The sequence below is a fragment of the Leuresthes tenuis genome, unplaced genomic scaffold (genome assembly GCF_036924035.1).
Source record: "Leuresthes tenuis unplaced genomic scaffold, fLeuTen1.0.hap1 SCAF_14, whole genome shotgun sequence".
In the NCBI taxonomy this organism is placed as follows: Eukaryota; Metazoa; Chordata; class Actinopteri; order Atheriniformes; family Atherinopsidae; genus Leuresthes; species Leuresthes tenuis.
This window is the reverse complement of record NW_027325368.1, coordinates 10,678,794-10,698,223: the sequence shown is the minus strand read 5'-3', so window position 1 is coordinate 10,698,223 and position 19,430 is coordinate 10,678,794. Positions and strand designations below refer to the sequence as shown.

The 19,430-nt window shown below is 39.6% G+C and overlaps 2 protein-coding genes across 3 annotated transcripts; one reads left to right on the top strand and one right to left on the bottom strand.

The window, feature by feature from the left end:
- The first annotated feature begins 12 nt into the window (after positions 1 to 12).
- Positions 13 to 6,068, top strand: tcea1 (transcription elongation factor A (SII), 1). The gene is made up of 10 exons (XM_072363860.1): positions 13 to 235; positions 1,376 to 1,438; positions 1,513 to 1,618; positions 2,222 to 2,324; positions 2,437 to 2,585; positions 2,692 to 2,748; positions 3,019 to 3,173; positions 3,305 to 3,451; positions 3,684 to 3,755; positions 5,659 to 6,068. Exons 1-10 carry the CDS (start codon positions 161 to 163, stop codon positions 5,665 to 5,667), a joined length of 936 nt encoding a protein of 311 aa, XP_072219961.1. The 5' UTR covers positions 13 to 160; the 3' UTR covers positions 5,668 to 6,068.
- Positions 6,069 to 7,918: 1,850 nt separating this feature from the next.
- rgs20 (regulator of G protein signaling 20) lies at positions 7,919 to 14,340 on the bottom strand. 2 transcript variants are annotated; one of them, XM_072363725.1, is made up of 5 exons: positions 14,178 to 14,340; positions 12,436 to 12,602; positions 11,273 to 11,347; positions 10,939 to 11,173; positions 7,919 to 10,409 (listed from the first exon to the last, which is right to left on the bottom strand). In XM_072363725.1, the coding sequence occupies exons 2-5, from the start codon at positions 12,597 to 12,599 to the stop codon at positions 10,221 to 10,223; spliced, it is 663 nt and encodes a 220-aa protein (XP_072219826.1). In that variant the 5' UTR covers positions 12,600 to 12,602; positions 14,178 to 14,340; the 3' UTR covers positions 7,919 to 10,220. The 2 variants fall into 2 exon arrangements, with proteins under 2 accessions (XP_072219826.1, XP_072219825.1); XM_072363724.1 differs by lacking the exon at positions 14,178 to 14,340 and adding an exon at positions 13,303 to 13,466.
- Between the last annotated feature and the right edge of the window lie 5,090 nt (positions 14,341 to 19,430).

Genomic DNA, 19,430 nt, shown 5'->3' with positions numbered 1-19,430 from the left:
CGGGCATCGTCTAGTCAGGTCTGCTACACAGCGGAGGGTCAGTGTGCGGTCCCGGTCCGCCAAGTTGAGGCCGCCGCTTTCTCTTCAGTGGTGAGGTCTTTGTCGCGAGTTTTCTTTTTCGGTTGCACCTTTACATTTGGATTCCACCCGATCAGTCAACATGGGGAAGAAGGAGGAAGAGGAGATAATCAGAATCGCGAAAAAGATGGATAAAATGGCGCAGAAGAAGAACGGGGTGAGCTGTCTAAGGGGAATGAATGCCTACCTGCCTGCAGCTAGCCGACAATGCTAATGTTGATGTGTAGCTAATGTAACCGCTAATGGGATGTGATGAGGGTTGATGCTAGCGAATATAGCTTCTAGTAAGTTCATCCAATACTAACAAGAATCCGCACATGTGTATTTATTTTACCAATGCCCACTCTCTTACCTTTAACAATAAGATTCATGGTTATTATGTGTGTTTTTGACTCACCGGTTAGCTGCAAACAACTAGCTTTCCCACAAGTCTGTTTATGTTATTAGTATGTAGCCACATAGCAGCATACTAACCCCTGCTAGCCTTGTGCCTTACAGCAAGTCATAATCCTGCATGCGGTCATTTCAGCTGAATATCGATTTAAAACATTATTTTATTCAAAACAACGTTGTCACCATGCATGTTTTAATCGTGTGGACACATTTGAAGCTGCTGAGCAGCTAGCTTAGTTCGTATTTTTCGCCTACCATTTAGCCGCCTAGCTGCTGTGACTACTGTAGTAAGTGCAGTGGCGTTAAGCATTAATAAAGCTTTGGCTAACGATTGTGTGCAGTATTAATCTTCCGATGTATTTATAGATTGATGTTTTGGTCAATTACTCAAGTCCTCTTCTCTAGGTATTCGTATAAAACTTGAGTATTTCCATTTTGTGCTACTTCTTACTCTATCAAACTTCTGAAAAATAACAAACTTCTGAATTTGATATCTTTTTATATCTCATCACAATCAGACTAACAAATAAAGATTAAAAAAAAGGGGGGGGGGTATTGCCATCAAAACGGTTACTTCTTGAAACAGAGTATATGTACATTTCTGTTGATACATGAGTGAAGAAGAATGTATTTTCCTCTACCTACTCTGTTCTGCCTGAGTACCAATACCAATTAATTTACAAATCTGTTAATATTTCGTTTTGGCAAGCTGACTTGCATTTGAAACATTACAGAATCAACAAGAAAAACCAAGGCTCGTGTAGACTAAACCCATATTTGAGTAAAATCCGGCCACGCCAATATCATGCCGGGTCAGGAGTTATTGTCCATCCGTGTATGAATAAGCAAATGAAAATCCCCAAGAAGTTCAGTGTGAAATGGGTAGATCTTCTGTCCTCTGCAGGTCGGAGCTTTGGATCTATTGAAAGAGTTGCGCAGTGTCCCCATGACTCTGGAATTGCTTCAGGTACATTTGCTCATTTATTCTCAGGGTTTGTTGTTGTTGCTCCTCTGAAGCACTGACACGATGTCTTTCCACAGTCCACCAGAATCGGAATGTCCGTTAACGCCATCCGCAAGCAGAGCACAGACGAGGAGGTGACTTCCCTAGCCAAGTCCTTGATCAAGTCGTGGAAAAAGCTTTTGGGTAATTATTATTTACTAGAAGGGAACCGGGAGAGGACAACAGGAGGCAGACGCATAACTTAACACGTCGCACACAAACTATTCTCGTTTCTTATCATCTTCTCTCCAAAACAAGCAACAGTTTCACAACAACACATCCGTGTGGGGTGAAGAAGCTGAAGACCAGCTGATAGTTATTACTCATGAGCGACCAGCTCCGTATGACGTTGATGAAAAACGCAAAGCAGATGCTGCTTTAGTCACGTCTTGTTTTTGTGTGTATTTCCGCCCTCATCTGCAAAGTCGAATTATGCTTTTCTCTTTCAGGCTTAGTTTGTACATCCTGACTGGGAGTTAGAAATAGTCTTTGCAGTGTGTTCACGTTCGTTTGTCCAGACACTGATGACACAAGGAGGCTCGGCAAAGGTCCCAAAGTTTGCAGCCCAAATGTCCCAAACATAACCAAGTAGCACAGAATTAGCAGCAGAGAGACACATGTCACCACTTCTTTGTCAGGCAACTTGCTCAAGCTTCCAGCTTTATGTTGACTAGCTTTAGTACCACTTGTACCACTCTAACTTACTTGATAATCGTTTTTGCTTCATTTCTGTCACTTGGACTTCAGATGAACCTGGAGGTGGAGAGAAACCCTCAGACGAGAAGAGGAAAGAACAAACGACGCCTGTTGTCTCTCCCTCGCAGGGAAGTCCAGAAGCAAAAGAAGAGAGGTAACAGGAAAAGGCACTTTGTTCTTTTTTTAATACTTTTGACACCACATTTATGGTGTTTAACGTGGTTTGCTGCAGTAGCTGGTTATGACGCTTCTTATAACTCCCACAGCAGCTCCAGCAGTAATTCCAGCAGCAAGAGCGAACCCACTGAAGTTGCGTCCAACACGTTAATCAACTGCTTTCCTCGAGCCCCGAACACCTCAGACTCTATCAGGATCAAGTGCAGAGAAATGCTGACCAATGCTCTGCAGACTGGAGGTAGAGAGGTTCAGCGTTTCATATCCACTATGTTTGGTTACTGTTGCTTGATTTACTGCGTTTCAACTTTTTATTTCCTCCCTCTGACACCCGTCTTGTTTTTCAGACGATCACATTGCTATCGGTGCCGATTGTGACGAGCTCGGAGCACAGATTGAGGAATATATCTTTTACACTGAATGCTTTTGAAGCAGTCATTTGTGTTGCTCTAAACACTGCTATCGTGTTTTCAGCTGTTTATGTGAGCACATGAGAGATTTTTAATGTCCCTTGACTTTTTTTGTGTTATCAGTTGTACAATGCCTTATAAGTTATGTGATTTAACAGAACTTCTAAACATAACATTTGAGGGTGTAGTTTTACGCTCTGGATTTTGTAATAGATGCTGAATTATACCACACTGTCAGATCTGAATTTCCTTGACTAGCCTCACTTATTTTCCAAGAGTTTAAGAACACAGACATGAAATACAAGAACCGCGTGCGAAGCCGGATCTCGAATTTGAAGGATGTGAAGAACCCAAATTTAAGGAGGACTGTACTGTGCGGAAGTGTGACTCCAGAGCGGATGGCCAAAATGACCGCAGAGGTATGCTTTCTGTTCATTTAAAAAGAGTTTTAAAGAAGTATCACACACTCCATAGGAAGCCAGAGCATAAGATGCTTTTTTTCCTTTTTTTTTTTTTTAAAGGCATTGGTAATATTGGTATGTTTCTGTAGGAAATGGCCAGTGATGAGCTGAAAGAAATGAGAAAGAATTTGACCAAAGAAGCTGTCAGGGACCACCAGATGGCCACCACCGGGGGCACTCAGACCGATCTTTTCACCTGTGGCAAATGCAAGGGGAAGAGCTGCACTTACACACAGGTAGAAATAACAGCTTATAGATGCACTTCTGGATGAGTGTGCAGTCTTATGTTATTCATGTGCAGCATTGTCGGTGCTGGCATGCTGGGTAGCTAAACAAATAATAGGAAAATATGCTCCTTATATGCTTTGATTAGGTTATTGATTCGTGCAATTAGTGAATGCTGCCAGTGGATTTATTAAGCACGATGCTGTAATAATTGGTGTTTTCCTTTGTTTTGCTCATTCCCAGGTTCAAACTCGCAGTGCTGATGAGCCAATGACCACATTTGTCTTTTGCCAACAGTGTGGAAATAGATGGAAGGTAAGTTGTTTAGTGCAGGTTTTGCCGACTCCGTCTTGACAACCATTCCATTAGCATGTAGATGACCATCAGACTTTCTGCAATTGTGTTGTCTGACTCCGCATTACAATCATCAGTAGTTTAAATGTTGTAATTTGAAAAACACACACGCTGTGAGCCAGAACATTTACATCCCAATGCTGAGCACGCTTTTCCACTTTTCACAGGTTCACAGGTTATACAGCACAGTTGTGACTTAAAGGCACAGGCACAGTTTGTGTGTGTGGAGCCCTAGTGTGTGACACCTACATTTCATCACACCCACTAGTTTGCAAGGCTCCCTCTGGGTCTTTCTGCATCTGTGTGTGACAACTCTGTGTGTACCTGAATCAGTCTCCACTCAAATGATACCAGACAAAGGAGACAAGGAACTGTAGAGCAACCAAGGCACTTGATTTGACAAGAGATATTTTGCTGAAGAATCGCCACTATTCATACTTCTGCTAAATACTGTGGATTGATAACATACCCTACCAAGATCAGCCAAGACCAATGGCTAATAATTGTTGTTGATACTTTATACTGCGAGAAAAATTTCCCATTTTGGCAAATATTATTCAGTTCACATGGAAGCTTTAATTTAGCTGACCCAAAAGGCGTGAGTTGGACAGCATGAACGTCCTTAGCAGTTTGTGGATTTGGAAATCATCTGTCCATCCTGAGGGATGCCAAATAAGCACAATATAAGCAGTTTCGTGTCATCCTTTTCTCTTTTACCTTGTTTTCTGTATACATTTTTCAAGTAACTAACAGGAAAAAATAATAATTTTGGCTTTTATTGTCGTTTAGTGTTTATTTTCTGTAAGCATTATTCCCACGGTCAGTTTAACATTAATGTTGTAAAGTTTTACTGCACACACGCAATCGTTACGCAGAGTTTGTATTCTTTAAGTTTAAATAATTGGATTCATTTCAGAATCAAAAACCATTCTTCCAGAAAAACAGAATAATTGGCTGAATCCCAGTCAGATGCAGCTGCGTTGCGTTCTGTCCGCGTCCAATTTTCATCTTCAGTGCTTGCGATTCCACCCGTGAATGTTTTCAGAAGCTTCCCTGAAGCTACTTGAGCATTCTGAGGCGTTGAAAGTACATGGTCAGTCTAAAACGCCATTTACAGGCTCCTGATAATTAAATACATTACTTACATCGTTATGACATCAGGCTAGAAGTCAACCCGTAAGAGGGTCTTGGTTTGAATAATGAGCAGTTCAGAGGTTAAGAGAAAAGAAAAAGCTTGCTATGTTGTATGATACAAACATACAACACCACAGAGGATGAGTGGAAATTATTAACAGGAGCTTTGAGAGTTCGGTATTTAATTTTTATGCTTGCTTGAGTGAATAAGACTTTCCCAGTCCGGCAAATGCTCCCAGTGTCACATGAAGCTGTGTGACAGACTGAACAAAAGCACAACAAGTCTGCCTTTGGTGTTTGACGTTTCTGTGATTTTCATTTTTGCTGATGGTCAGAGTTTGATAAAAATGAGTAACCTCAATCAGAGCAACTCGACATGTGTGTCCTTGTGCAGCCCTCAAACCATAAGCTGATCCACCTCTGTGGCCCTCAACAATTGATTTATGTTTGAATGGCGTCTATGGTGATGACGCAGATCTGAATGAATGTCGGGTGATGAGTGTCACGCACCTGTCTGCCCTTTATAGAGTCGTTCAGCAGAGAGAATCAGAAAATGGTGCCTCCATAACAATTTATTGAGTCCTGTCTTTTTGTCCAACTGGGTTGGATTTGGATGCTGAAACTTAAGCAAAGCCTCTTGACTGCACCCTCCAGCTGCTTATTAATTATGTGATCATGGCTGTCTCAGTTGAATACATGAGTAATTAATTTTTGCTTTCTTGTGCCCTAGTTCTGCTGAATCTGCCGGCATCATCCTCAGCACTCCGACAAGTAGCAAAATTCCCGGACCAGGTTCCGTCTTATCTGCAACAGATTGGAGCTTTTTATTCTGTGGTGCATTGTTCACAACACGCCACACGAAGAAACCACTGCGGTTACCGTTTGAATAAATATCTTGTTCATAGATTGACCTCAATGTCAGTTCCCCTGATGCCCCCCACCCCTCAAATCCCTTTTACTATTGTTATTAGTTGTTTCTGTGTCAGATATATGCCATCAATCCTGTCTCATTCTCTTTTATCTGCATTTTTTATACGTAGTTTTAACACTTTGGCAAATGTTGTTTTTGCTTTCCCCACACAGCATTGCATTGTTTTATTTAATTCTCCAATAAAATGTAATCCATTTGATTAAATAGAAGTGCTTTTAATTACTGGTCTTTTATGATGCGCCTTCAGTCTTCTGCTCATGTAAATTTTTAACATTGTGCTAATGCCAGTAAGGATCTGAGAGGACAAACATGTTGTGTGCGAGTGTGTGGGAGTATACTTTTGTAATTGGTGGAATATTCATCACATCAAAGTGAATGCTGATGTGTGCATATTAATCTGTGTAGAGACAGGGCAATCTCATTGGCTGGATCTGGGAACATGTTCAATTGTTCCCCTTTGCTGGGTTTTTTTAAATTACCAGGTGCAACCACTCTGTGCTGATGAGCTGCTTTACTGCCTCCCACCCAGTCAAAGCTGAACCCAGATCAGATATGCCACAATCTGAGAGTTTAGTAGTTGAAGAAGTGTGATATTGAGGAAGACTTAATGAAATTTAAACAAAATAGGAAGGATGTTTTGTTCTGTTTGTCTGAAGAATCTCATTGACTTAATGTGACTTATCAGAGGTTGCTTTCTTATTGATTAGTTACACTTCTTAAACTATCTTGCTCATTTCAGGGGCATGAATTGTGAATGCTCAACCTGCTCTTCCCCAGGATTCGTGTGACGACCCAGAAAAAAAAAAGCTCACGACTGTTTGAACTACCTTATTGTTGGGCCTCTTGTGGCTTCTGATAACTATGCAAGAAAAGAAAAAAAGGTCACAGAAAATTACACTTGATTAAACGCACTCACTAAATGTGCTCACACTGATTTCTGCAACCGTTCACTACAGTGTCGCTCTGCTTTGTTACGAGATTAAGCTTTAAGTGACTCGGGTAAGTACAGAAGAAATCTTTGAAGTGGAGCGAGCTTCAGTTATAGCTGTCGGACTCTGGAAGATGTCAACTCAAATTGTGAAGGTTTTGAGATGAGGTATCGCTTGACCTAAAACTTGCTCAGATTAAACTGCCCGAGTGAAGAGGAGAGGATATAAATTTGAGTGAATGCAAACTTCTAAAATTATAAAAGATAGCTACTAGATGGCATCTTTCTTTGAAGTCACATGCCAGATAACAGTCAACCTAAAGATGGTGACCAGTTGGGATAAAAAAAAAAACTTTGTCTCCAGGGTGTAACCCGCTTGTTGCCCAATGACGGCTGCGATAGGCTCTAGCCCCCCTGCGATCCTAAATTGGATTAAGTGGGTATAAAAAATGGATGTTTTAAGCAAGTTAATACTAAGTTGTGACCTAAATATCTCTGAAAACCGAGAGAGCTTAAAATCTGCCGCTGCAGTGAAGACACCTGCTTGAACAGATGACAGCAAAGAATGACAGAAACTGCAAGCTGACAGGTGTGAATAGCATCAAGATGAGTAAAAGAATAGTTTCGAACCTGTAGAACTAAATATTCATGAAAATTGCCAAGATAAATTTGGTGTTTGCATTTCTATTTTACAAAAAAAGAGAAGCCTTTTCTGATGGTTTTTCATCAAATAGAATCAGTTAAATGTAATTTATTTGAAAATGTATTCAAAACTGCTAAAAATCTATCTAGGGTTTCCAATATTTGTAACCAGTGCTGTAGCTGCAGCTAACACCACTCATGCTTTCATTTATCTAAATTTAGCATGATCTAAATATGTACATGTATTCTTTGTGGTTGTAACTTAACTCTGACCAGTCACGTAATTCAAAGAACGTCATTTAATAGCTGACATATTTCTGCATACTTTAAGCAAAAATTTAGCGAGATACACTTGCCCAGTCTCATTTGAAAAAACCTCTTTTGTCCCAACAATGGCAGTGACAACTTTTTCTGTCTTTCTGTAGTATCAATTTTTGTGTCATGTAGTTTAATTAAAATCACGCCAGAGCCAGTAAAATTATTGTGCTTTATTTTATCTTAATTGAAATGCCCACAAGTCATTGTTTTCTCAGAAAGTAGCTGAAAAAAAAATCTAAACCATATACTGTAAACATTCACATTATTTGTTGTTTTTTTTTTAAATGTATTCGTCAGTAAACTCAGCGCAAAATAACACATTTTATATAGTAAACAGAAGAAGAAGTAACATTTATAGGCATCACTCCAAACCACTGGCTTAGATTGTGTTTTGAGGTTGATCTACGCGGTGTACTCATCAGCTCAAACTGCACATATCAAGTTCAAGTTAACTCTAAGACAAGTGCCACAGTGAAACACACAGGTTGGCAAGAAGATCCGATCAGCCAGCCCTATCCGCTGATCTTTATTTGTCCACAGCAAACAAAGATGTGCTCTCTTCATCCTCTGCGCTCCTAACATGAACCGATGAAGTCACGACTAAGGAATCAAGACAAAACACATGATAATTTGGCCAACGAGAGGGACAATTTCCAGTAAACTGGCTTCGTGCTCCAGTAACCACCCTCACGGCAAGAGTCTGAAAACAACTGCTGCCCATGAGAAAGATGTCATAAAACTGAATGTCAAGGCACTTCCCCTTGTGAGGATCTTGTCTTTGAGTGACACATTTGTGAGGCAACAAAGAAATTCAAATGAAAGTATACACATAAGAATATTTAACACTTGGCAACTCCAATTTCAGTCAATGGAAACACTCATTAAACATATGAACACAGTTTACATGGTAGCTTTGGTGTTGCTGCTTACCTGGCCTGACCCCAGTATCGATTCTGATCATAAGTCAAAAATCTCATATCATTTTTAAGATTAATCAGAAGATGCTTTATTTAACAGGTCTGTAATTTTCTCATGTATTTCCTGGAGGTTATTTGGAAAAGAAAAATCCTTATAGTTGCAGTAATTATTGCAAAAGTTGAGGGTTTAGTTGGTACTTTTACATTTTCCAACTCTTTCATCAGGTCAGATGAATGTGCCAACAGTAAACACTTGAGCATAAGCGGAGAAAGAAAACAAAAGTACGACGTTTTGTGAAATTCACTTGTTTTCTTTCCGGTAATTAGACATTTTAAACAGAAGAATGCTACCACTCTCATGACATCAGAATGCTTCCAAAAATGGTAAGTCTCTGGTAATACATTACTCATAATTATTTGGGTTCAAGTTAAGAAATTATCTGCATTAAAATCTTCATTTAGCTTTTTTTAGTATCCAATTATAGTCCTTTCCAGGAAATTCCTTAAAAGATATTGGAAAATTATAGACCCATGAAATAAAGTATTTGATAAGATTTTTTTTTCTGACTGTGTAGTTTTGATTACTCCATAATTAGATTTAAAGTTAATTTGTGCTAACAATACTTCTGTTTTGTCAATGAAAAGAAATACTTTCTCTGGTAAATACAGAATTACTAAGGTTTCTCGTGTCACACTGAGACACTGTGAACTTTCTTCAACCTATCAGGAGTGCAGTTTGTAACATTTTAATAAAAAAAGAAACATGTCTTAAATAGGCAATCATTTGTGGTTAAGACAGAGTAACAAAAGGTTAAATACCCTTCCAGCGTTGATTTGAGTTTCTTACGGAAACAAATTGCACCCTGTGACGAGCTATTGTCACATTCTGTTTCTTCAACGATAACCACACTTACAGTATTTTTAATCATGCACAGGTTCTACATGAACTGGAGTTGCCAAGTTGCTGCCACATGTACCAAAGTGTGAGGTTCAGTAAAACAAGGTGAAACCAAGGTAGAATCATACAGTACCCCACAAAGCTGCCTGCAAGTACAGCTAACACGTAGCCTTTGACTTGAGCTTTGATTTTCATACGCAGTAAATAGAACCAGGCGTTTCCACATAAAATATCCACAATTCCATTTTTACTATTTACAAACTCATAAATATATAGTCTAAAGTAGGAATCACCCCCCCCCCAAACAATCATACAAAAAACAACAGACCATAAAAAACTCTGAACACAAATAAAATAGATTAATTCTATCAAAAGAAAGCAAAAGATAACAGAAATAAAGTGTATTCATATTCCTTTGGAGTGTTTTGCTATGTTGATCTGTAGCAGTACTTGTGATGTCGAGCCCTCGGGAGATTTTGAGACCTGAGTGTCTTCGGTCAGGTGCAGATCACAATGGCGCTGAGATCCCTGGGAGGGGCCAGACCCAAGGCCTGGCTCATGTAATCCTACACTGAGCATACAAAGAATATTCAACAAAAAAAGGGGGGGTACGGATTCGGGAAGTGTGGGGGTTAAAAGATCACAGGTCATCACCACCCTAAGATTCAGGGGACTGCTCCGACAGAGTATTGAGCAGATTTTTGTAAGCTGAGGAGTTCATGTAGCGGGGATAAGAGTCTCTTTGCATTAGTGTGTAGATCTGCAGCTGGGCATCATCGAATGTGTGCAAGTTGGGCTCTGGCATGTTTCTGTTTATCGCCTCGCGCACACGGGAGTCAAGGCTCACCTGGGGGATGAGAGAAGAAACCATTAGGAAGAACAGCATGTGCTCCTTATCTGTGACAAAGATTTGATGGAGTTGATAGTTAATTTTACAGCTGAGAGCTCAAAAGACAAAATGTTGAAGCGTCTTTTAGCTTAGCTTCATGCAAAGACTGAAAACAATGGGAAGGAGCTTTCTAAGCTTAGTGAAAATAGACCTTCTGCCTAGTGTGTTTGTATAATTCATAGAAAAAAATAAAGTAAAAATGTATTATGTTTCTGCTTCTCAGTGTCTTGGCTAGGACCAAAAACTCACTGCAATCTCTGCCAATATGGCAACTGCTCAGAGTTCAAAATCAGTCTGGCATATTCAGTAAGCGCCTAATAAAACTTTATATGGAGCAAACAGCCCAGTGTTAGAGCTTTGGAGTTTGATTCATGGTAGATTTTGTTATATATATATATATTCTTGTTTGTTTTTGTTTTTTTTGGGGGGGTGGTTTGTTACCCTTGAAACAAACCCAGTCTTAAAGAAAATATGCAAATAGTCACACCTCTTTTGGTGAGAGAATGGAGATGTAGTCCTCGTAGATGACCCGGGCCTTGTCTTCTATCGCACTCTTATTGGTCTCTTTGCTGAATTCCTCACAGGCAAGCCAGAAAAGCATGTTCTCCTCACTGAACTCAGTGCGAAGGAATTGTCGGAAAGAGTTTCTCCCAGCTGGGCAACACATTAGTTTATCAAACGACTGCCCCCATGAGCGCACCTCTTCCAGTGTGGGCTTAGGACTGCACAGAATATGAAAACATGGGAATTGGTGATTTTATACTGGGAGAAAAAAAAGTTTAAAATAGATGGAGCATTTGTTTATTTGGAGTCAAACTGACCAGTCTTCACAGTCTGCGGTCCCTTCCTTGACGTCATAGGATGCCTTTCGGTTGCTATCATCCCGATCTTCATTCCTAATGATAAGACAGCCAGATAAACACAACTTAGGTGAAGCAAAAAAATATTACAACCACAGTTAATATGGACAAAAAATTATAATTTCATGCTGCTTAAAAGCATAAAAGATAATAAACAGCATGACATAATTTTCCAAATGTAGACTTGTGCCACTTGAAAGGCAAAACGTGTATGTCATTCCACATGATACTGGGTTAAATAGATTCACTGCGCTCTTAAAGTTCTTGTTTTACACCCATTTTATGCTGTACATAATAACCTAACTGTCATTGTTAATGTTCAAGTTTTACAACAACAAAATGCAATTTGGTTGAACAATCTAATTGTAGTATAGATTTTAACAAATAATAAAAAGCAGTACAATGAGAAAAATGTAAAGTGAACTGTACGTATGATCCAAAGTCCAGTCATAAGGAGGAAATTAGACAAAATAGTTTTTTAGAAAAGGCACTCTTCTAAGAGTACAGATGTATAATATAAAAGGCAAGTTATCACCTACTGGCATGTGCAGATAAACAGTATGTACATAGACACATCTGCACATTTCAAACAGGCTTAACAGAAGGAACATAATATATATAGATTCAGTATATCTAGATATTAGTTTGATTTCCAGTTATTGGCTGAATATAGTAGCCATATGTCATTTTTTTTCAAATATCTATCTATATTGTTACTTTTATTGAGCTGTATGTCTGTATTTGTGCCTCTATATATGAAGTCTAGGCTATGACTTTTGAATATATATTGAATTGATGAGAACATGAGCCTGATGTTCTGAACCTCGACAAACAGATCAAATAGATCATATTTTGATTCTGATGTGTCAGTAGGACTACTGAACTGTAGGCAAGTACAAAGCTTGCATTGATATGTCGGTGGATTTGATGTTTAGGCTTTTATAAAGATAACGAGGCTGCTGCTAAACCGACATCCACAGATCACATGCAAATCTGTCAAGAGCATGAGACAGAAAGTGAGGCCTGCTGTTAAGACACAGTAGCTCAGGCTGTGCTGTCTTGCGTGCAATAATGTCGGCCATGCTGTGCCACAGTGAGTGCATTCTCAGTTGGGGAAAACCTACCAGGAACAGCTACAGCAGCAACACCAGCAGAAGCAACATGCATTTGAGCCCCGTGGGTTAGCTTGGCCCGGCTGGTCCTGCTGGGCCGGTGCAGTTCCCCCCGCTGCAGACTCCTGCTGCACCGACATCTGCCTCTTTCGCATCTCCATCCGCTCTGATCCCATGGGCTATAGACAGAGGAGAGGGAGGCAATGACTTTAGCGTGTTGATGTCAGGAATAGTATGTAACTGAGATTTTATCTTGTAAAAAAAAAGCTTTTGGCCTGCAATGCATTACTGTGATAGAAACCACTGCCAGTGCAATGAGTGTAGGCCAGCATTGGGTGTGCTGTAATATGACAGTAGAGGTAATGATAAAGTAAAATCCTGCCCATAATCCACTTTTGCTAGTACCTTCAGCAGGAAGAAAAAAAAAATTGAAATTACCCTCCCAGTTGACACCTGTCTGTTTGTTTTATGTGCAGTGCACCTGATGCTGTCTGACTGAAGCATGTGCTGGCATGCCCAGAGGCTGCACTGTAAAGGAATGTTGTTTTTTCTATTGAGAAAAACAGTATGGAAGAAGGATTTTGACAATTTCGTTTCTTCTCCTGCCGAATATGCACCTGCCAAGAACAGCTAAGTCTTTTTATTCTCCAACTGGACCTGTGTTGCCTTTCACACTGACTGGATGTGAAACAAGAATGAATTTTAGACCAACATTTAAGACATTTCATATGTAAAAGTAAGCATAAAAGAAGTGCATTAAATGGTTTGAAATGCTCACTGAACCAAATGATATTAGAACTTAAATAGATATGCTCATTTCTGATTTAAATTTGCCATGTATCAGATTTTCATGAAGCTCTAGGCAACATTGTGTCATACCTGGGAATACAGGTCTCTTGTATTCATCATAACCCCCTTGGATTGTAGGCCTAGAGACAGACAGGCTATGCTCGCAGAAAGACTTCTTGTTTGATTGTAACAAATGTGTCATCACCAGGTCAGATACTGCCAAATCCTGTAAGATCATTTATGTAACAAAACCGTCTCCGACAGAACACGGCATCACCCGGCCACTACCTGACACGAGACACGATGCTTAAAAAAAAAAAAAGAAGAAGATTTGGTACATGGGAGGGGGGGCTGAAGGCGCAGCTTGCAAATCTATAACCGCAGCATCGCTCTATCACATCCTTTCATTGAACAGGATACCATTTGGTCATTTCTAAAATGGATCCGCGGTTTCTCTCCGATTCCGGGCGGGCATCAGCTGCAGATTTCGTGCGTCTTGCCAAATGGCATTTTGGACGCGTTAAGTGTAGGGTACTTCAAAGCTGACACAATTTCAGTACGCTATGGTTTGACTCAAACGATATAGACGATGAAATGGGGGTGGGGGTGGTCGTATCCATTCCAAGAATAAATCACGATAACACAAACTAAACCACTGTTCTTCTCTATAGTCTTGCAGCAACAACAACACGAACGACACTGGGATCAAACGGCTTCTGAGAGAATAAATACCAGAAACCAATGTATTAGCTATTCGCACATCACATCAGTGGAAAGTGCCACCATGAAGAACCATAGAGCTTCATCGCCCCGGACAACCAGCGAAAAATCACTGCCTAGATCTGTTAAAAGCCCACTGTACAGCTAGATAGTGACATGCCATTAAAAATGCTGGGAAACGACCACGTACGCTCCGCTCACGAAATGACCGTGCAATAATACATCGGTTTGCTACCAGTACTTACAATTTCACCATGTATGCACAGCGAGAAGAGGTAATTCTTTGCCTTGATTACATCCGATGGAACATAAGGGTTTTTTTTTCTCTAACCGGCTGCTTCAAGTCAGTACGCATGCGTCTTCTGTCCAACTCGTAGTAGCCCAGTGAAGAGAGTAAAGCCCGACTTTGGCACAGGTTTACCGTGCAGGTCCTTCACCCTGCCGCGTATTTGAGAAAATCTGGGAGCGGACTATTCAAACAGTAGCTCAATGATGTCAAAGATGAGCGACAGAAGCTACAAAAATAAATAAAAAGAGAAGCAGTGAACATAGAAAACAACCACAAAGTTATTGGGATAATTACATGACTGCTATTTACAATATACATAGATGATATTCGGCTATATTACCCCCAAAAATATGATTTTGTTGGCAAAACTCTCCACCAGCAAAGTTTTGCCTTAAGTCGCTGTCTGTGGTGCTGAAACAGTCTGCTGAGTGCAACGCTACATTCAGCTTAACACTAGAACAGGATAGTATGACTTTGGCTTCCAGTGTTATGTAATTTGTGAAGTTTAGACTGTCATTTGACTTGTGAGTGATTTGAATGAGTTTTTACTGAGTGACATACATAGTCATATATACGTGCAATACTTTTCTATTTGTTAATTGTTTAGGACACATTTTATAAGCTTTACAAGTAATAGAGAGACAGCGCTCTTCCACTAGATGCCATATAAACATTACATTTGTTGCACTGCTTGCCCCTGAGTAGGTTCAACGTACTCTGGTCGACGTAAACACAATCATAATGAATAATAGACCTTTACTGCTACCTAATAGATTACACAGCACATCCTAGCCCATTTCATTTTAAACCTCTCAGCTTGCTTTTTTGTACTTTTACAGGGTATTAAAAAGCTGCTGTTTGCCATTTAATGCGTAGTGAATTCCTTTAATAGAAAATAATGCAGAAGACAACACTGCCATCTGAAGGCAGCTGTGACTAAAGCACTAACTATGTGATTACCATTGTATGATGTGAAGGCATTATGTTTTGACAGATAACCTTCAATTTCATAGGAAATTTTGAGTGCTGCAGCTATGTTTGCCAAACATTACCTTAAAATATTACCCCTATTTATTTGACATACTTTTATGCGATCTATACTGTCTGAATGCAGTGGCCATTTAATATAGATTTACACTAGAATGATGTGGGATGTTCATTTTCACACATATCTTACATCGTAATGTATAATCTAAGTCACAATTGCTATTAGAATGCACACTATGTTTTGCATTGCATAATCACCAGATGGCACTCTGCACTCCGTTCATGCCTATTCTGCAGAACTCCAGTTTAACACATCTATTCTATCGACTTGATTTATATCAGTGTATTCGTGCTGTTGTCTTTCAGGGTGACATCGTCAGTCAGGTTGCCTCCTGATGCCAAAAAAATCAGTCTCACCTGTTCCTAATAAGTAAAAAACAAAGCCACAAAATGTGAGTATGTAAACTCAGTGGAAACCTACTCCTTCACTGTCTGCAAAGAGCTTGTATTGTGCTATGATAATGCCTTTAGACCCACTCAGGAATTCAGGATTCATCTGTTCTATTATCTTTTCAAAACAGGGGCAAAAATAGGTTTACTTGCTGTCCAGATTATTTGCTTTCTGAGAGTGCTTAACTGAGGAGTGTCCAAGCATCAACACAACATTATTCCCCCCTGAGATAAAAACATGTGACTGTATCCCCAGCACTTCATTTAACATCTCCTCTTGTCCTCTTGTTATGCAACGTGGACCCACAAATAGGCCTGTGCGATTGATACGTACAAATACAAATGACGGTTGATAATGGTGCTGGTTATGTTTGATAGAAATATGTCTGAACATCCAAGGCCATAAGGACAAGGTAGACAACAGAACTGTGTATTGAGATGAGGAAAGCCTTTTCAGTACGTGATTAGGGGAATTCAAATCACAGCCTAGCTTAAAGGAAGAGAGAAATAACTTTATATTCAAACAAAAGAGCTCAACATGTAGAGAGGGACTGGAGAGGGAGTGACATATTAACACTTCAAGAGATAATGCATGGCTTCTGTGAGCACTTTGAAGGTGAAGATTATTCAGTCACAGCAGCAAACATTAACGCAGACTGAGAACAACATAATTTTCTCTGCCAGTATGCTCTACTAATGAATTTCTCTGTTTCCCCAAGGTGTGTTGATCAAGTTGCTGTTTGTACTGTAAATGTCAGACTCAGTGTGTTACCCTTGTAATCAAGTTACACAGTCAGATATTTTATTATTACTATCACAACACATGGATAATATAACGTAAGGCAGCTTGTCTCCAATCACGAACGATCAAAAACATGATACCACGAAACTAATTTAAAGACATTTTGGAGCACTATGGGACAAATTCATCTTTTACAACTTTGCACACTATATCATGCTGGGATTCTGTAACATTTGTCTTCCAAGAAATGTTGCTGGAAGTTGCAAATGTTGCAGGTGTCAGTGCAAAAGCTGATCATTGGTGCTGATTGAATATTAAGTCATGGCTATATTTGTGAAGTTATATTTGTCGTAGACTCTGAAATATGAGCAAAGAAGAGAGGAGCGTTTTCTTTAAACAACAAACTGAAAGCAAAACTAAAGAAATGTAATTACTTGAGAAATTTTGTGAGAAAGATGATTAGAATAAGATGAAACAAAACTGAACATCAAGAACATATTTCTTCATATACTAATACTTTTAATACTATTACATTACATAAACTATTATTTATTGTCAATCTGTAATGTTGCTGCACAAAAACCAAAAAAATGTTTTTGTACCATTTTTCCTCTGCTGTAATCCTCCCGAGGTTCCTTCCATTTTTTTTATCCTCTCAAAATTTTTGAGGGGGAATCTTTTCTGAACAAAACTAAGGGTTTAAGGACAGAAGGTGGTGTATGCTGAAAGATGATTAAATCCTTTCAGGCAAATTTGTCAAATTAAGAAATATATAAATAGTTAGTAAAGTCACTTGGCTTAAGAACCCCAAAAATGTGCATACATATAAGATAGTTCTCTTATTAAAATCTAGCACATGGAAAGAGACTGTAGTACTTAGGAAATAAGCCAAAGAGGCTTGGTCTCTTTCAGGACATGCTCATTTTCATTACTGAAACTTTGTCTGGACTTTCACGAGTGAAAAGGGCACATAAGTCAACAAGCATGAACTGATTGCATGGCCAATCACATTTTCTTTGTGATATCAAAAGTCAGCTGTAAAAGATGAGAGGGCCTGTTTAGTGCAAACTCAATCACAGCCATTCCAAAATACAAAGTTTGGTCAAAGTTACCTTGTTGTCTGATCACGCAGAATTAATGTGCATGCTTTGAGTGCAGCGATGGAATTATTGTTGTGTCCATGTGAAATTCTGACAGTTCCTTTGCTCTCGAGTTGGGTTAGGGTAAAATTCATTAATGTGAGAAAACACCAAACTCATTCTCACTGCACACAGATTCAGATGACTTGAAGGCAAAGCGCTTCCTAAACTCAATGTGAATGAAGGTTTAATGAGACAGAACACTTCAAAGCATATGTCGAGGAGTGCATGACCTTCATTGGAGATGATCATTTTTTTCATTGATTACCTTTATAGATTCAGACATCAACATCCACTGATAGACATAATCTTTCCATTCAGTCACAGTTGTGCGCAAGCATGTTTGGCTTTCAATCTATTTCAGTTTGGGTTAGCTTCATAATGTGAAATAGCTTGATTGCGCAAGCTTCAGTTCTGCTATTTTGCCACAAAACATTGTGTAATATATGGTAATAACCTAAACTGATTCCTTTCTTGTGCTGACCCACCCAGTCAGATCTAGAAGAAGCTCCTGTGTCCTTGTAACTCTTTTACAATCCCTTCCTTTCCATGAATAGCAACAAGGCTCTCCTTACTATAGAGAGCTCTCGGAAATCTTTATTTATCCATTTACCAGAAATCATTCTGTTCCCACACTCCAAACAAAGTCACATTGTTATTGCCTATTTGTATTTGTAACGCTCTAACTTTGCTGCTCCCTATTGAATGTTGCACTGGGATGTTGATTCTGACTGCCGTGCATTTTGTTTGACAGTGTAGCTTTATTTAGAATTCTAACAACTTGTCTCACACACTATTTCAAGACACACTATCTTCTTCTTTTAATCTTCTTAAGCTTCATTCAGACTGGGCGTAATTCCCTAAATAGAGGTTTGGCTTGAAGGAAAAAAGGACTGCAGAGTCTCAGACAAGATCCATCTATCTGAAGTAACAACAACAGAAAATACAGTGTAAAGGATGTTTCAATAACGGCAGGCAATTACTAATAATAAGAAAATGTAAGTTGAATGATGTGTGGGGACTTTTGATAAGGTTCATAACATACATAATTTTAAGAGGGCACGCTTTTGTTGTCTGGGGTTGCTTAGTGGAGCTTTAACAAATAGGCAAGACACTAATTAGTTTGCTGCCAATCAAATGATGTTAGAAGTATACTCTGTGAGGAAATTACAGTAAATTGTCACTTGTAGTTTTACTAAATTGGATAGTGACTGTTTGTTTGTGTGTTAAAATTTGCTCTGAAGTAATAACCACTGGTGAGTTTATGACAGGGGGGCTTATAAAAGATAATAATGTTTGATGAAAAATAGACAATATGTCCATACCTCAAGGCACACCATCTCCTGTTCCTCTCTGTCTGGGCCATTGTAATTTATTTGGTATCCCACACTATGCCGGCAGGCCCGGGCGAGTCCATGTATCCACTGCCACATCAGAGCCCTGGTGCGTTTGATCCCCGGCAGCATAGACGTGGGCCTGATCTTCCAATTCTTCGCCGCACTAACACATGGCATGCTCCGACCATGAGGCCTCACTCGCCACGTGAGGCCGAAGTCTGTTTGAGATTATAAGAAATCTACGCTTCCCACTTCTGTCCTCTATGTATTCCAGGCGTCCGTTCTGAAGCTCATTGTGACGGAGCAATGGAGAGGCGAGAAAAACATCAGTGACCATGAGGAAACGAAGAGTGTTTACAAAGGAGAGGGCAGAAGGGGATTAGGACAGTGTTCCCACTGGATACAATCCTGATTCTTCAGTGCTTTACCGCGTCTCACCAGCTTAGGCCAGATTAAGCCTGGAGGTCTTAGTGTCTGAGCTAGATGGACAGAGAGGAAGACTAGTGACAGGCATGGAATAATTTCTGATTGTTTATGTTCTGTGGTGAACTCCC

Excerpts from the sequence above, each read along its gene's own strand:
- tcea1 (XM_072363860.1), top strand. The coding sequence starts at position 161 with ATGGGGAAGAAGGAGGAAGAGGAGATAATCAGAATCGCGAAAAAGATG. Across the intron at positions 1,439-1,512 it reads TGACTCTGGAATTGCTTCAG|TCCACCAGAATCGGAATGTC; the intron begins GTACATTTGCTC and ends GTCTTTCCACAG. Across the intron at positions 3,174-3,304 it reads TGGCCAAAATGACCGCAGAG|GAAATGGCCAGTGATGAGCT; the intron begins GTATGCTTTCTG and ends ATGTTTCTGTAG.
- rgs20 (XM_072363724.1), bottom strand. The coding sequence starts at position 13,332 with ATGATGAATACAAGAGACCTGTATTCCCAG. Across the intron at positions 12,603-13,302 it reads CAAGAGACCTGTATTCCCAG|CCCATGGGATCAGAGCGGAT; the intron begins GTATGACACAAT and ends CTCTGTCTATAG. Across the intron at positions 10,410-10,938 it reads CCATTCTCTCACCAAAAGAG|GTGAGCCTTGACTCCCGTGT; the intron begins GTGTGACTATTT and ends CTCATCCCCCAG.